This window comes from Trichoderma gamsii (assembly GCF_001481775.2).
Source record: "Trichoderma gamsii strain T6085 chromosome Unknown Scaffold_73.2, whole genome shotgun sequence".
NCBI lineage: Eukaryota > Fungi > Ascomycota > Sordariomycetes > Hypocreales > Hypocreaceae > Trichoderma > Trichoderma gamsii.
In genome coordinates, this window is record NW_020171410.1 from 42,334 (window position 1) to 58,085 (window position 15,752).

General features: G+C 43.6%; 4 protein-coding genes across 4 annotated transcripts; 1 reads left to right on the forward strand and 3 right to left on the reverse strand.

Annotated features, from left to right (window-relative positions):
- Positions 1 to 1,777: 1,777 nt before the first annotated feature.
- TGAM01_v210816 (hypothetical protein) lies at positions 1,778 to 3,492 on the reverse strand (the record flags this gene model as incomplete). The annotated part of the gene is made up of 3 exons (XM_018810321.1): positions 1,778 to 2,734; positions 2,784 to 2,928; positions 3,014 to 3,492. The coding sequence occupies 3 exons, from the start codon at positions 3,490 to 3,492 to the stop codon at positions 1,778 to 1,780; spliced, it is 1,581 nt and encodes a 526-aa protein (XP_018656465.1).
- Positions 3,493 to 5,118: 1,626 nt separating this feature from the next.
- On the reverse strand, positions 5,119 to 6,955 carry TGAM01_v210817 (hypothetical protein; the record flags this gene model as incomplete). The annotated part of the gene is made up of 7 exons (XM_024550882.1): positions 5,119 to 5,654; positions 5,716 to 5,893; positions 5,942 to 6,157; positions 6,226 to 6,606; positions 6,654 to 6,756; positions 6,812 to 6,857; positions 6,937 to 6,955. The coding sequence occupies 7 exons, from the start codon at positions 6,953 to 6,955 to the stop codon at positions 5,119 to 5,121; spliced, it is 1,479 nt and encodes a 492-aa protein (XP_024404380.1).
- A 1,633-nt stretch (positions 6,956 to 8,588) lies between these two features.
- On the reverse strand, positions 8,589 to 10,237 carry TGAM01_v210818 (exoglucanase 1 precursor; the record flags this gene model as incomplete). Its single annotated transcript, XM_018810323.1, has 3 exons — positions 8,589 to 8,954; positions 9,015 to 9,711; positions 9,777 to 10,237. The coding sequence occupies 3 exons, from the start codon at positions 10,235 to 10,237 to the stop codon at positions 8,589 to 8,591; spliced, it is 1,524 nt and encodes a 507-aa protein (XP_018656467.1).
- A 2,500-nt stretch (positions 10,238 to 12,737) lies between these two features.
- Positions 12,738 to 12,866, forward strand: TGAM01_v210819 (hypothetical protein; the record flags this gene model as incomplete). Its single annotated transcript, XM_024550883.1, has 2 exons — positions 12,738 to 12,792; positions 12,820 to 12,866. The coding sequence occupies 2 exons, from the start codon at positions 12,738 to 12,740 to the stop codon at positions 12,864 to 12,866; spliced, it is 102 nt and encodes a 33-aa protein (XP_024404381.1).
- Between the last annotated feature and the right edge of the window lie 2,886 nt (positions 12,867 to 15,752).

The window sequence follows — 15,752 nt, forward strand, 5'->3', positions numbered from 1 at the left end:
CAAAAGTCTACACAGTGCAGAAGCGCATTGAACTTACCAAACAGCTCTTACATTCCTGCCGATTTCACCCGGCTTTTGTCTGACAGATTCCATATGCAGTCCCAAAGCCTATGCCAAACTGACAGTGGTTCCAAGTAGAACCCATGCACCCTCTCACTGTCCGAGATTGTGGAGGGTATTTCCAAGGATTAGGAGAGCTTGGATGATGTCAAGTGAAGGATTAAAAAGATAGTTTGCCAACTGTAGGGCTTTAAAAGTCCGTCTCACTGCGCAATTGTTAGCTGCTATTGGTGTTGATGAAATGCCTAGCATTGAAAGAGGTAGGAGAGGATTTGAGCGAATGGCAGCTAAGCGGGTGGTCCATACCTAGTTGTAAACAACGTTCATAACACACCGAAATTTGCGGCAGAGAGAAATGGCAGCCTGAACCAAGGTAGCGAGACGAAGAGCAATGAAAGCAATCGACTTGTTGCTAAACCATTGTTCATTTATCTTGTCTGTGTCTCCAGCTTGCATGTAGGTTCAGCGGTCTCTATACTTTCCCGCCTACTAGTATCTTACAAACCCTTACGCATTTTGTTCTTGATTGCAGCCCTTGTCGCCACCGGAAAGTCAAATGGCATCATTCTCAAACTTGCCGGATTGTGTGAGAAGAGGCCATGGTGACATCTGACTCCTGAGTATACACTATCAGCGAGTCGATGATCAACATACAATGTCAGCAACGCGACATTCTCTTGCAGCAAATCGCACGCTATGAGACAGCTCCTGTGGCATACGATCAGTGCAGGAAACTCCAGTTATCAGTCGCAACAACGGTACCAGCGAGGCTGAACCGCTTGCTCCGCGGAGACTTGGCACCTCTGCTTCGATACACCGCCCAACGGAAGGAGTTCCAACTGCTGTCCTTTCCAATCGCGATTCGAGAGAGCAGCCTTGCTCTGGTGGCACTTCTATACTTACAGAATTGCACCTTCTTGACCCTGACTCATTCAGAGATATGGCCGAAGATGCGGCCCCAGTTCTTTGCTTGCAAAATACCTTAGCGATCGATCTCCCCAGACGCGGTGGATCGCTCTGCAGAACATTTTCCCTGACAAAATTGAGACTTTAAAGTCGGTTAGGAGCAGCTGCTGTCACACGTTTTATACTCTTTTCTGGAGTAACCCTCTGATAATTCGTTAACTGCCCATTTAAATGGCACCAACTCATGGTTTATGTCATAGTTACTTTTCGCTGTGCCGTTCTTCCACGCATCCATTTAACCCCATATTATTCGACATCGACCACTTCGAATTCGACATGTGCCGATATTTTCAAGCTCTGGACAGCGGTCGACGGGGGCCTCGATATACACGCTTGAAGCGTAACACGCGATGGATTGTGTCTTGGTCTACCGAGTCAGCTACATCGCCTGAGACTGCAGTGTTGCGTCGAGATGGCGCATCCATTGCAACATGTGTTGATTAAGGAAATAAAATGCCATCAATTTCAGGCAGCATACAGCAGCAAGTGTCCTGAGATGATCGAATTTCGCATAGAGCAGATAGTGAAGCAGAAGGTTAATTGAGTTGCGATTATATACTTGATATTTTTTAAGATGTTTGGGGGATGGATGCACAACACAGTACATTTAATTTTAATCTTCTTTTTACCTTTTCCACCACTTTAGATTGCACTTAAAAGATAGTGATAAACCTAACGCTTGTATATATTCTAAATTATGTCATCTGATCACGGTTGGTGTTTGTCAAACTATTTTTTTCTGTTTATCATTCTAAGACGCAAAAGTAAATCCGCGATAGTCTGTATCTATTACCTCTTGGACCTTGTCCAAGTATTTGTTCAAGCCACCAAAATACCAAAGAACATTCCTTCCGTTCTTGCTTGACTTCCTAGAGGTATGATTATCAGCAAAAAGGAATGATTTATCCCTGTAATAAATGCTTCCTTCTGCAAGAGATCGACATTCTGCCATGTAACCGTCCTCCGCTTCTTGAGTAGCAGTAATGAGAATGGATTTCTTTCTATTTGCTTCATTCTCTTTCTGTAAAGCCTCAGCCTTGGAAATCATCCCTGTGATAAAGTTGACCTGGCCCTCGATCAGTGGAGGCATGTTAGTAACTGCTGACTGAGGGCCTACAACCATAAAGAAGTTGGGGAATCCCGCTTCCATTACTCCTAAGTATGAAGTTGCTCCTTCAGCCCAGTGCTGCTTCAATGTCTGGCTGGGGCCACTAATGTCGATTGTGGCCCAACTACCATCGGTTTCAAACCCTGTTGCATAAACGAGAACATCCAACTCTTGAAGCTTCTCTTCAGTTTGGATACCTTTTTCGGTAATTCCAACAAGAGGGGTCATCTGAAAGTTCACGATATCGACGTTATCTTGGTTAAAAATCTCATAATAACTCGCGCAGCAGACAGGTCGTTTGGCATATAGCGCATCTGGTTCCGGTGTAAGCCTGGCACGTTTTGCAGGATCTTTCACAATTTGGGTTATTTTGCGCTTAATGAAGTTGCAAACCTCTTTATTTGCAGCGTCACTGGTTAAAACATCTGAGAAGGTTTTATAAATGAATGAGAAGGCCATTACGTCGTTCCAGGCTGCCTCGTAAACTCTCTCGCGCTCTTCTGCGCTAACATCGAATGTGAGAGTAGTTAGCGGCTTAAAGCCATATCCGAGAGGGCAATTAATTTCGAGCTCCTTTCCAAAACTCGTCATAGTTATTGACTATATTGTCTCTGTATTCGGCTGAGACTGGTCCAATCTGGTTGGGTACCACATATGCTGCTTCGCGTTGCAAAGCAACAATTTGTTTTGCACCTGATTGTTTGGCAAGGCCCACTAGGATTTGGGCACCAGAAGAGCCGTTGCCAATAACTCCAACTCGCTTTCCCTTAAGGTCGCGTTGCTCAGGCCAAATTCTATCAGAAAAATGCTTAGTAATAATTCATACCTCTTGTGTTTGCTTGAACTATTTGATAGGAGAATAAATGTATCAATACGTACCCTGAATGATATTGCTCACCACTGAACCTTTCACACCCAGGAATCTTGGGCCAGTTGGGCTTATTAAACGCTCCTGTGGCAGCAATCAAATAGGTGGTCTTGACAGTCTCACCAGTCGAGAATCTGAGAGTCCATGAAGAATCTTGAAAAGATGCAGATTTGAGTTCCCTAGAAAATTGCATGTGCTTTTGTAAGCCGTGGCGCTTTACCATATGTTTCAAATACGCCTGAGATTCTTTTTGGGGAACAACGTGTGTAGGCCATGGGTAGTTTAGTAAAACTTCTTTATCCCAGCTGTATCTGTATAACTCGCTGGGAGAGTCACTGGCAGCATTTGGATATTGATTCCAATACCACGTGCCGCCAACCTCAGGAGCCTTTTCAAAGAGTTTTACCGAGAGTCCTAGCTCACGAAGTTTATAAAGCTGATGAATTCCGGCAAAGCCTGCACCAACAACGACAGCATCAAATGAGTTCATAATGAATATAAGTCTAGCATGCTTCGATGAGATAATTTAGGAAAGAGAGCAAGAACGACTGGAACTTTTAAGATGTTGACTGAGTATATGGGAAATATTTTATGTTATGGATATAAGACACTATATTTATATTGCGAGAGATCACACATCGAACCACTCCTCAAATCGTTGTCGGATGCAAATACCTAGAAACCGCAGTTCAAAAGAGACACCAGCGTTCCTCTGCCAGGGGCTAAGGATAGATAAATTCTTTACAGTAGCGCTTGTTCTGGGGTCATATGCTAGGACTTCTCGAAGCAGTAAACAGTGTTGACATACTGTAGATATCCCATATGTGATATGCCATTGATATTTCTAAATGAGGGCTCTCTTTGATTGAGCCAGTCGATACCACGATTATCTCAACAGGCTTTATAGCAGTTGTGCTCACAATGCGTCATATGATATCGCGCATCTCAGCCGCCTAGGGTAGTTCCAGGTGGTATGCATACATGTCCGTAAGTGTGCAATGTGGCGAGACGGGCCGGAAACCCGGAAAAAAAGCGCCATTTCTCCTTCCAATAACTACATCGGTAAAGAGAGGAGTGATTTCGCCAGTCTCACATCAAAAGCTCGTAATTGGCGGTAGCTTCGAAATTGACGTCATTGGGATTTTTGGTATCTGCAAGGTCATCATTAAATTCCCAAGTGTTTCAATAGATAAGCGGAAACTCGAAACGATATCTTGACAAACGGCAATCATGGCCATAGCGTAGTTGCTAGTGTTCTTAAGTTTCTGGCTTATGCTGTATTCTACTCAAGTCATCAGCTGAGGTTTCTACGGTGTAAGATGTGTTTGGAATGTGGAAGTGGTCTGTAGTACTAAAGTTGTATCAAAAGTTAAGCTTTCAAGTTAACATTTCAAGCCAATTGGCTTTTGCTAACAATACTCATAATTTAAACCCTCCGTCAGTACTGCAGTTGCGTGATAGAGGAAGCGATAGAAGCTATTCTTAAGGATATCCATTGCACTCAATTCTCAGACCCGGATGTGGGAGCTTGCAACTAGCCTTGTGTCGCTGTCGGCTCAGGCCGGAGCATCGGAGCCGTGCTGTCATCACCATGCTAGAGGACATGGGTTTATATTCGGTTTATCAACTATAGAGAAGCTATTTCATCTGACGATAGGTGAAATTTAGTGACATGCTGATGGGCGAGAGAGCACAGAGATCGCCGAATCTACATGCGAGCTGAACACAAACGTTCGGAGCGTAACACGTGATTGGCTCTGCCTTCGTTTACTGGGTCGGCTACGTCGCCTAAGCCGCAGTAGCCCGAAATAGCGCATCTATTGCAACATGCGTCGAATAAGAGAGGAAACTGGTATCAATGTCATGAGTTTACACCAGCAAGCATTCCAAGATGCTTTCGTCTAGCGTAGAGGAAGTAATGACAAGCTGAAGAAGCTAAATTGTAACAGAATGCAGATGGCATGCGATAAAGCGCACAATCAAATTTGCCAGCGCATTATCGCTCCTTTACATAATACAACTAAAGCGCTGACTTCTAGGTACTATTCTTACAGAATAAGGACGAGTAGCAATATGAACAGAGATACTACCAAGAAAAGCTTATCTCTGTGTATGTTCAGTTCTTACTAAACTGTACACCAATATCAATGTAGTAGAAGTTGGGATCTGCTGTTGATGGTGGAGTGAAAGTCTTAATAGCTTGCTCGTTGACAATCTGCTCTCCCGTTGGACTTGTCAAACGAACAGCGACCGGCAGGTTGAAAGGTCCCGATCCTTGCGGAATCACCCAGCTACCATAGCGTTCTTGCGGACGGCTACTGGTGTAGTTGGGGTCATGTACGAGAGGAATCCAAGTGCTTGAACCTGCGCCTTTAACCTCGATCTTTGTGACCGACCCAGGTCCATTGGCGTTGACAGCTGTAAGGGCGAAATAATACGGACCTCCGCCATTGCGAAGCCATATGTAAACGTTACCGAGCTTGGGGCATTGTACTCTCCTATAGCGGGTTGGGATCACACCATTGGTGAGAGAGCCATTGCCCTGTAGTCGGCCCATGGCAATATCAGACAGGTCAAGATGCATACTGTCGGAAGGGAGAGGACAGCCGTATTTGAAATCGATCTCACCACAGTGATCGGCGCCGGGGCCACCTGTAATATATAGGTCAGAAATTGTTGTTTATGACATGCATTGGCTAGAAGATTTTCTTACAGCACCACTTGGAGTTTGCGCTACAGGGGCAGCTGTCTACAATTTCCAGGGTGATTGGATCCGTGTAGCCAGCTTCACCTACAGCATAGTCGGTGCCGTCGGGCTTCGTTTGAATAAGTTCGATACATTCACCACAAGAAAGATAGTTGTCAAGATCTCCTGGCAGCGAAGGCCAGAACTAGAATATGATCAGCGTAGAAGATGGATTAGCAAACTTTATCCTTACCTGCGTGTAATAGTCTCCATTTGGTGCCGCAAAATTTCCACGAAGAGTAGTTCCAGCAGGATCTTTGCAGAGCAGAGGGTATGCTGTACAAAAAGCATCGCATGTTGTACCAAGCATTGGATCCGTCCAGCTTGCCGTGACACTGTTTTTGGTGCACAAACCATAGAGGCCGAAGCCACAGGCTCCGCCGCTGGTCAACCCGAAATGAGTGGATCTCTAACATGGTAGACCCAAAAGTCAGCATATCAAGACACGGCTATTTGCATTGGGTTGAACAGTCTTACGCTATAATGCCAAGTCTCATTAGTGCTAACAGTATGGACTTCGGGATACATAGTTCCGGATTTGCAATCTGCGGAAGGTGGTGTAGTGCAGCTACTGCAAGTACAACTCTCCGAGGTATCATCGGTGGCACAGTATGATGGGCAGCACACGTTATCAACCAAGGTCCATGCGCCGCAGCTGGACGCAGCAATACTCGGGTAAGGAGACTGTGAATGGAGAGCAACAGTAGAGGTATCAGTGGTGGTATACGTGGACACGCCGGTTGATTGGCCAATCGATGTAACAGATGAATGGCCAACGGATGACTGGCTAGTGGATGATGATTGAGAACGAGGGATCGAGGTAGTTGAAGACGATGATCCAGTAGGGCCGCTGCTACCCTGCATGGTGTTAGAATAGTTCCGCTCAAGACAGCTACAGCTCATACAGTCGATGGTACGCATTGAGAATAGAAGTCGTTTAACGCGTTGCATTGTGCACCTGAAACGCAGCATGTCGCCCCAGACCATCCACTACCTCCACATTGGGCACTGAGTTTCCGTTAGTGAGGACTGACTCTTCTTTCTTACCGCCGACTTGACTCACTATAAGGCCGCACAGCTCTGCTGAACCGAGTGAGAAACAAGGCCCGCTAGTGCCAGTAGGCTAAGTTTGCGCAGCATTCTGACTTATTCCTGCTGTTCGGAGAGGATGTCTACTGCAAGACCTACCACTTTCAGCTTGCTCCATTTTGCTCTATATATACAACGCGTCCGGCCTCACGAATCTATCAAATTCTGCATGATCATTGAGAAAGGGCTCTATATGAGGGGTTGTCATTTAGGCTGAGTATTCACCAGGGTTCACGGGTCGGGTAAGCGGGTGCCTTTTGTGAAGAGATTTGGTCTAGATTCTGTATCTGCAGTTACAAGGTAGGCAAATTGAGCTTACGACAGGCGATAATGAGCAAGATAAAGAGGGCTTAGCCATTGAATATCAGGTGGTTAATTTGCTGGAGTGCAACGCTGGGACCCGTTGGCGGGCGTCTCAAGGCTAAAATGGTGTTAAAATGGTTATAGTGATATAGGCTGCTATAGGATATTTGAGGGCGCCTGGAGACCCGTGGCATAAAGCAGCTTATTTTCCCACAATTCTATGACGAAGACTGCCATACACTATTAGTTTCTAAGTTCACATTTGCTATTTATCATGCCAGACAAAGCTTCATGGTATATTTTGCTGTTACTGTAAGAACTTTGCAATTGTTGTACAAGCGTCCTATTCTTCTTTCTTTGGAGGTGCAAAGTAGAATAAACGACACAAGAAAGCGCCATGTCTTGGACCATTTCACGAGCTTTACCATTGAAACGTGGACTATTAGTTATAAAGGATTTTAATCTATATTGCATTACTCCGAAACCTGTACATTCCCTCCAAAACATTCATATCTACGCTTTTGACTCTTATTGTAGCTGAATTATCATGAGATATGTTTTCTTCTATACTAAATCCCGCACGTAACCAATCCGTAAACTATAGGTAGTCTTAGCTGACTGACTGCTAGTAAATATTAACACTTAACCATTGTGGTGTTTTGTGCAACTTTTCTGCAGAAGCTTTGTCGTCTGCATATGCCATAGAGCCCCGATGCTGCTAACATGAATGAATCTCATCTTGTGATTCCAATCTTGGCCTTTCATGTAATAGCAATGGCTGTGCGACTTAAAATCAAATTCATTTCCTTATGCCATTATTAGCCAACCAAGGCGCATTACGATATTAATAAGACATCGTGGGCTAATCCAGGTCATAGACAATAAGAACGATACTGCCCTATTAACATCTTTATTTTTCCTTGGAGATCTCACCTGATGCAAACTTATGCAACCAGTTTAGAAGCTACCGTCATTTAAAAATTTAAGAAAAAGCTCATTCTCAGCTGATTTGACGGAATGAAATTACATAACAAACTCAACCACAATATCCCATGAAGCTATCATGTCTTTTGGATCTCCTCATCACGAGCTTTGACCGGTTTCTTGCACAGCGCCCTCCAACGCAATTTCTATCCTAATGCACACTTTATGTAGCTATCTGACCGATTTAGTCTGTTTGGTACTCTGATCTTCTGTGTTATGGAGAACATGGGACAACAGTCAAATATTTAAACTTTTTCATATTCTTTCTATATAAACACTCACAGTAAAGTATTCACAAGCGTCATGGCTCTTTTGGCCAGCCTAATGTGCATTCATTGCAGAAGCAAGCAACTGAAATTCCACCGAAATAAACGAACGTGTACTGTCAGCAACAGTATACACAGGAAAGTGAGTCCCAAGCCTAATAAATCTTGGACAAACACCTGCTCTCAAGGTAGGTGGCTTTACAAGCATTGAGAGTAGAACTGGTTGAGGACCTGGCAAGTTGTGCCGCTAGCACACTGAGTAGGGCCGCTGTAGCCGGTACCACCGCACTGTCCGTAGTGAGTCTGAGTTGCGCCGGGAGAGCTTCCAGTGCTGGTAGGGCCACCGCCGCCTCCAGTGGGAGTGCCGGTTGTGCTGTTGCCGCCAGTGCTGCCAATGGGGCCAAACTTGATGTTGGAGAAGATAACCTTGGAGTTAGGAGACTGCTGTTCAACAGTGGCGGGAACACCAGAGCTGGTAGAGCAGCTTCCTCGGGCGGCACCGGGGGTGGAAGCGGTATCGTTGGTTGGGTAGGTTGAGTCCAGCCAGAGCATGTTGGCCGCGTACTATGGAATCATAACTGTCAGCGACGTCTCCCTAGTTCTATCAATAGGACATTTACTCACATCATCCCACAAACTCAAGACCAGAACCATGCCGCCAGAAAGGGCTTTGTTCATCTGAGTGAGGCCGCCCTTGTCCGTGAAAGAAGTTCCACCGAATGCTGTCTGCTCAGCCGAGCAGTACGCGCTGTTGATCGTGTTGCCAGTGTAGCCACTAAGGCCGGAAGCATTGGGCTGGACAAACTTGACGCCGTTCTGAACATAGTATCGGTTGATGCCAGTCGAGCTAAACTGCGTAACAACAGTAATCTTCTTGGTAGTGTCAATGGTGAAGCTAGATCCGGGGCCATAGAAAGTGTGGTTGCCCAAGCGGTATGGGTTCCAGTCACAGCCATCAGGGTCGCAAGTGCCGCCATATCGGTCGTTAGAGTAGGTACCACCGCAGTCATCACCAGAGCAAGTAACCTGGCCGACAGTCTCACAAGGATGGGGAGTAAGAGCCTGAGAAATTGAGTTCGCCTCCCAGATATCCATTTCAGAGCAGCAGCTTCCGTGTCCTCCAATGCCAGTGTTGGCGTTGTTGGAAGATGGCTGCCAGCCTTCAACGTTGGCCTGGCCGCTGATGAACTTCAGATCACGAGGGCATTGGCTGTCACAGTATCCTGTGCCGTATTTCGCGCCGGCAAGGTTTGTTGGGTACTTGGATGAACCACCATCCGCATCCATAGACACGAAGTACAGAGCTCCGTTCAAGCCACATCTAATGATAGCAATGTTAGTTTAGAACTAGCTAGCAAGCCTTGTTCTGAGAAGGATGTAACTCACGGAAGCCCGGAAACATCAACATCGAAAGAGAACTCGTTGTTCAAGAGAGTAAATTCCTCATACGCAGTGTCGGATGCCATCAAGTACAGGCGAGAACCGACGTTCTTGTTAGCTGATTGAGTGACGAAGTTAATGGTAAGCTGGTTGCCACTGGTGGTGACTCCATAAGTTCCTGAGTAATCGGCTCCCTCCAAGCAGCAGTTCTTCGCACAGGTTGCGTCGTCAGGGCATAGAGTGGCATCCCAGGTATTGCCGTTATAACAGTTGTTACCGCTGGGATAAGCGTGAGTCCATCGCCAGTTAGCGTCGAGGACTACCTTGCCCGCTTGAGTCGTGCAGCTTCCACCAGATGTGCACTTCGACCATGATAGAGCAGGGTGAGTCTCTGGCTGGGTCGTGCAGACTTGCTGAGCACGAACAGCGGCCAACAGGGCCGAGATTGCTGCTAGTTTCTGATACATGATGCGCAACCTTGTATTGACTGAGATTGAATGCTTCAAGAAAGGTGATGTGTAAAACTCAAGAAGATTCGAATCAACGAGAGAGAGGCCATCGGATTATATACAATTTTCATCCTGACATCTTCAACAGCAACGCTATCCCTCTCGGCTATTGTTGGTTACCTAACCTGCCTATTCGATTCAACAGCCAGCATTGGTCTCCAACTCTTACAAGCAGCATACTTTTTTCCAGATGGCAAAAGACGATGTTACACTCCTAGGACGCTAAATGCCTAAACGTACGGCTAACACACATGAAAGCCGGCTCCTTAGGCAAATTGAGCCTGTACCGACTGCCAAGGTTGGAAATGAAAAATTGAGGTCTCTACCAAGGTAACATGACAGTATAAAATTGAGTTATTCATGCTTTCTATACTCTGCGTATTCAAATTTTAGAAAATCTCTGTGTATTTTTAGGCGTCAATCTAATGTTCTAACAGCTCTATTCAACATCGTACAAACTCGTTTACAACAATCCATCCTGAGAAGTAAAAACAAACCCGAGGCAGCTAAGTTTAAACTTGACTATAAGACAAGAATGTGGGGAAGTGGGGTGGATGTTCGCTTCTATTGCCCCATGAGCATGAGCCGTTGCTAAATGATGGTACTTTAGCCACTTGATTGTACGGGACTTTTAGCCGCTATTCTATACAAACTCTTTAGCCTTTAACAGCGTGACACTTTTAGCCACCACACTGTGTAACGTTCTCCAGCACTGCGAAGCAGTACACAATTAACTGCACAGGGGCTTGTTGCTGGTATTACTCCGATATCACAATAGCCTGCGCCACCGCCGAACAAGCGTCCATCCATTTTACCCCTAAAAATCAGAACCCAAAACAATAGAGAGCCGGACAAGTAGGTCTCCACTAAAATGTCCTAGATATGAGGAGTAGCTGTAAGCCCTATACCTACTCGGCAGCATTTTCCTGTCTCTTATTACTCCGATACGTTTATGCATAGGAATATCCGAACATTTGTTGGCAAAAATCTTCCACTTCCTTTAACTTTTCCTTCATTTCTTTTTCCTCCTTTTCTTCCTTCCCCCATTATTTCTCCATCTTCGGACTCCATGAAAAACAGACTTTAGCTCTATGGAACTGTTTGCAGCTGCGCTTCTTCTACGGATTGCGCGAAATGGCATGAAGCATTGTGTCTTTTTTTGGGGGGATGATACTCAAGCCACAAATTGAAAACCTCTTTCGCAATGCAGGCTGGTTTACTAACCATGTGGAAATTAGAAAAAAATCGTCACAATCGGATAGTCATTTTGCCGAGCGTTAGAGCGCGCCTGTGAACTCAATCTAGGAAACAGCACTCAAACATCGCAAGCGGAGTAGCTCTACTGTCGACTAGAAAGACCTCAAGGCGAGAATACGTCAAAGAGCCGTTTAATATATCCGCTAGAACTTTGTTCCGATACTATCGTGGGTTTCACAATAGCTGGAGTTCATTTTGCATGGAAATCGGGTGTCTTTGAACTACCATATGCTAGCCATCTTGCATTTCTATAGAGAAGACGAATTAAATCCGCAACCTAAAAAAGGTATGGGTTCTAAACAAGTATCAGCCCGATCTGCCAAGCCGTCAAACCATCTGGACAGCAGGTGTAGGGCTCTTCCTAATGAGACCCAGGGAAAAGCATGCAAAATGAATTGTCGGTATCTGTTCGTTGTATAGTGCAATGAGACATAGGCAGTTAATACATTGTTGTCAGAAAGATTTTCGAAAACCATACGATCAATAAGTCTTGCATCTGTTCGTTATACGTAGGTAAAAGCATTTGTCTCTCACTGTTGGCTCTGTCAATCATGTGTCTGCCGCCGGGCAACCTTACTGCCAGAAGCCCCATGTTAATGAAAAAACATAAACAAAAGTTACAAAATGTTTTCCCTCTATATGCCTTCTTTATGTGTGACGAACCGTACACTAGATAGTTAGTAATACGAGGGCTTCCCAAGGGACAAACCTAGAGTTCAGTTCTGGGTTTATGTTAGCGGAGCGATTAGGAGATCTTCGGGCAATGTAAACAGTAATAACAATTGTCACCAGATAGTAGGCAGTGCAGAGCGTATTACAATCTTAATTCTGTGTTAACAACTGGCTATCTAAGTTATCTAAATGAGCGTGGTGAAGTGAACTTATATATCCAGTTAAGGTTTCTAGATCGTAGTGGAAAGCTGTCTTTCCTAGCTTTCCTTAGTGTTAAGGAAAGCTAGCTTTCCTGGCTTTCCTTGTTTAGTAAGCGTGGGCTTTTAATTAGTTAACGGATTATAGTTAATCCATTCCGTCCTACCCTGTAGGCCCGTTATAACAACCATAAGTGTTGGGTCGTGACACAATACTCCCTCCTTATTGGTCTTATCCTCAAGACCTAGTTACGTCATTATATAAGTATCCCCACCTGTCTTCCTTCCTAGGTGAGTTGTTCCTTCCTCAGTTTTCTTCCTTTGTTTTCATCATGGTTAAACGCAAGCGAGATAATAACGATACTTCCACGCGAAAGAAAGAGGAGCGTGAAGGTCTTGCTGACACTATACTAGAGAATTCCATTCTTATCATAAAGTCATACACCTACTGCGAGTCTTAAGGTTATAAATGCGTTGCTTTGGAAGAGAATTCCCGTCGTTATTTATCTTATATAAAGAATTAAAAATCTTATTGTAAGGCTTTTAGTCTTACCCCTTAACAGATGCAAAAAGTCACGTCTTATCATTCAAAACTAAATAAGGAGCTCAAGGAAGCTAAAGAGGCTTAGTTAGAGCTTAGTGCAAAGGTTAAACGTCTTCGTACCCAGAAACGAGAGTGGTCAAGGAGGATGGAACATGCAATTGCGCGGGGGCTGGATAATTTGGAGGAATTGGAATGGGTTAAGCGCGAGGAACGCAAAGCGGAGGCCGCTCATCAGGTTACCCTGTTAGCGCCTAATTCTACCGTCAGCCCGTCCCAGTCCGTCGACGCCATTAATTGGTCTGCCTTTGAACTGGACCCATCGTTATTTCCACCCCTAGAGACTAATGAAATTCCCGCAGGATTATCTAAGCGCTCCTCTTAAGTTCTTTTTCTAGAACCCAAGAGTCTTCATTAGAATCATATCCTTTCCATCTAACGAGGTATTCTTATTCTCCTGTTTCTTCGTTTATTTACATGCAAAGTAGTTTTTTAATTTTATATTCTTCTTCAATGTCTTAGATAATAATTTCATCCATAATTGGTTTACCTATTTCCTCGTCCACTAGTGCTTTCTCAAGTAGTAATACATAGAAAACAGCTGTTTTTAATCTCATATTTTCAGGTAAGTCTAATTTATAGTTAACTTCGCCGATTTTCTTCAGAATTTTAAATAGTCCAAGTTTTCTAAAATCCAATTTATCACTTAGCCTATTTGTTCTAATGTTTAGCAATTTTTTATTGCGTAAATGTCATAGTAAGTAAACCATGTCTCCCTCCTAAAGGGTTAGTCCCTCAATCCTTATTCAGTCAGCGTATTCCTTTGTGCGCTGCCTAAAGAATTCAAGTTAAACTTTAAGTTCTTCCTGTAATTGGATCATATCTTCTGCAAGGATGCGTGCATTATCCGCATTTAGGCCATCGCGAGGTAGTCTATAGGCTTCTGGTGTGAATCCGTAGTTAGCGTAGAACGGTGTAACTCCCGTAGTTTCCGTGGTAGAGCTGTTATATTGCATTTGTGCGATCGGTAGCATTTCAACCCAGTTGTCTTACTAAAGGTTAATGTAGCATTGTAAGTATGCTTTAATAACTTAATTCATCCGTTCTGTCTGTCCGTCCGTTTGTGGATGGAACGCAGTGCTTAGCTTATGGTGAGTTCCGAGTTTAGCCATTAGTTCTTACCAGAATTTAAATGCAAAGGTACTTCCTCTGTCCAATATAATTTCTTTTAGCATTCCGTGTTCAGCGAATACATATCTTATGTAGAGATACACTAAATTTTCTGCCGTATGCGATTTCTCATATAGTAAGAAGTATACTTGCTTCAAGAGTTTATCCATAACCACGAAAATACTGTTAAATTATTTTCCGGTTAGTGGATCTTTTAACTTAGGTAAGTCAGTGATGTGGTCAAATATAACTGTGTTCTAATTTCTTTCCGGAACTAGGGTTAGTTATAATATTCCATATGGCCAATGCCTTTCGTCTTTTATCTTCTTACATATATCGCATTTCTTAATGACTTCCGAAATTTTGTTCTTCATTCCTAGAAATTTATAGTAGCGTATAGCGTAGTTCTAGGTAGTTCAGACACCACAGTGTACTACCGCAATCATGCTGCGATGTAAGTCTTAAATTACTTCTAATTATAATTCCAGTGGTACCTAGATTTTTCCTTCCCATTTTAGCAAGCCTTCCTCAATGGTTGCTTCTTCCGGGAGTTCTTCTAGTTCCATATTAGCTACACATTCCCTTATTTTATCAAGGATAGGGTTATATTCTTCTACAACAAATAGGGTATTAACTCATATTTATTCGTAGTTTCCTTAATGATTCTTCCTTAGAATCTGGGCTTCGAATTCTGGAATTTCTTCAAAGTGTTCTTCTTTTCTGCTTAGTGCATCTGCTCGTCCATTGGCAGTGCCATCACAATGGATAAGTTCGTAGTCAAAGTCTAAGAGTGTCTTAAAATATTGTGTTTGTCGCGCAGAGAGTTTCTGAGTCTTAGTAAAGTACACGATGTTGCGGTGGTCAATATAGACCTTAACCTTATACTTACTTCCCAAGCAGTAGTGTCTCCATTCCTTAAATGCTTCAAGAATTGCCATAAACTCTTTGTCGTAGATGGGATATTGTAATTCTAGCCCATATAGTTTTCGCGAGAAGAATGCTACTGGATGATTTTTCCCATTTTCATCTTTCTATATTAGTACTCCTCCAATAGCAAAGTCTAATAAGTCTATTTTAATTTCCAATGGTTTATTAGGATTGTATATAATAAGCACAGGTTCGCTGAGGAGAGCGTTTTTAAGTTATTTGAACGCTTCTTTTATTTCTGGCTTATACGCGAGTTTCCTATCTTTTAGTTTCTTCTTGCCCTTTTCGTCTTCTTCAAGTTAAGTGGCATTAGTAAGTAGCTTAGCGATCTTGCTATAATTTCTGATAAATCTTCGATAGTAGTTCACTAGGCCTAAGAAGCTTTGCATTCCTTTTCTTATTTCTGGAAATTCCCAGTCTCGGATTGCCTTAAGCTTATTTAGGTCTATTTGGACTTATCCTGGTAAAATCAGGTGTCCTAGGAATTTAACTTCTTAAACGTAAAAATAACATTTTTCTAGTTCCACTAGGAGATTAGCGTCTTGTAGTGTTTATAGTACCTTGTGGACGTGTTCTTCGTGTTCTTCAAGGGTTTTCAAGAAGATAAGGATATCGTCTAGGTATACAATCACAAAGTCATTAATGTATGCTCATAGTACATGGTTGATCATTCATTGGAATGTTGCGGGTGCGTTAGTAAGCCCAAATA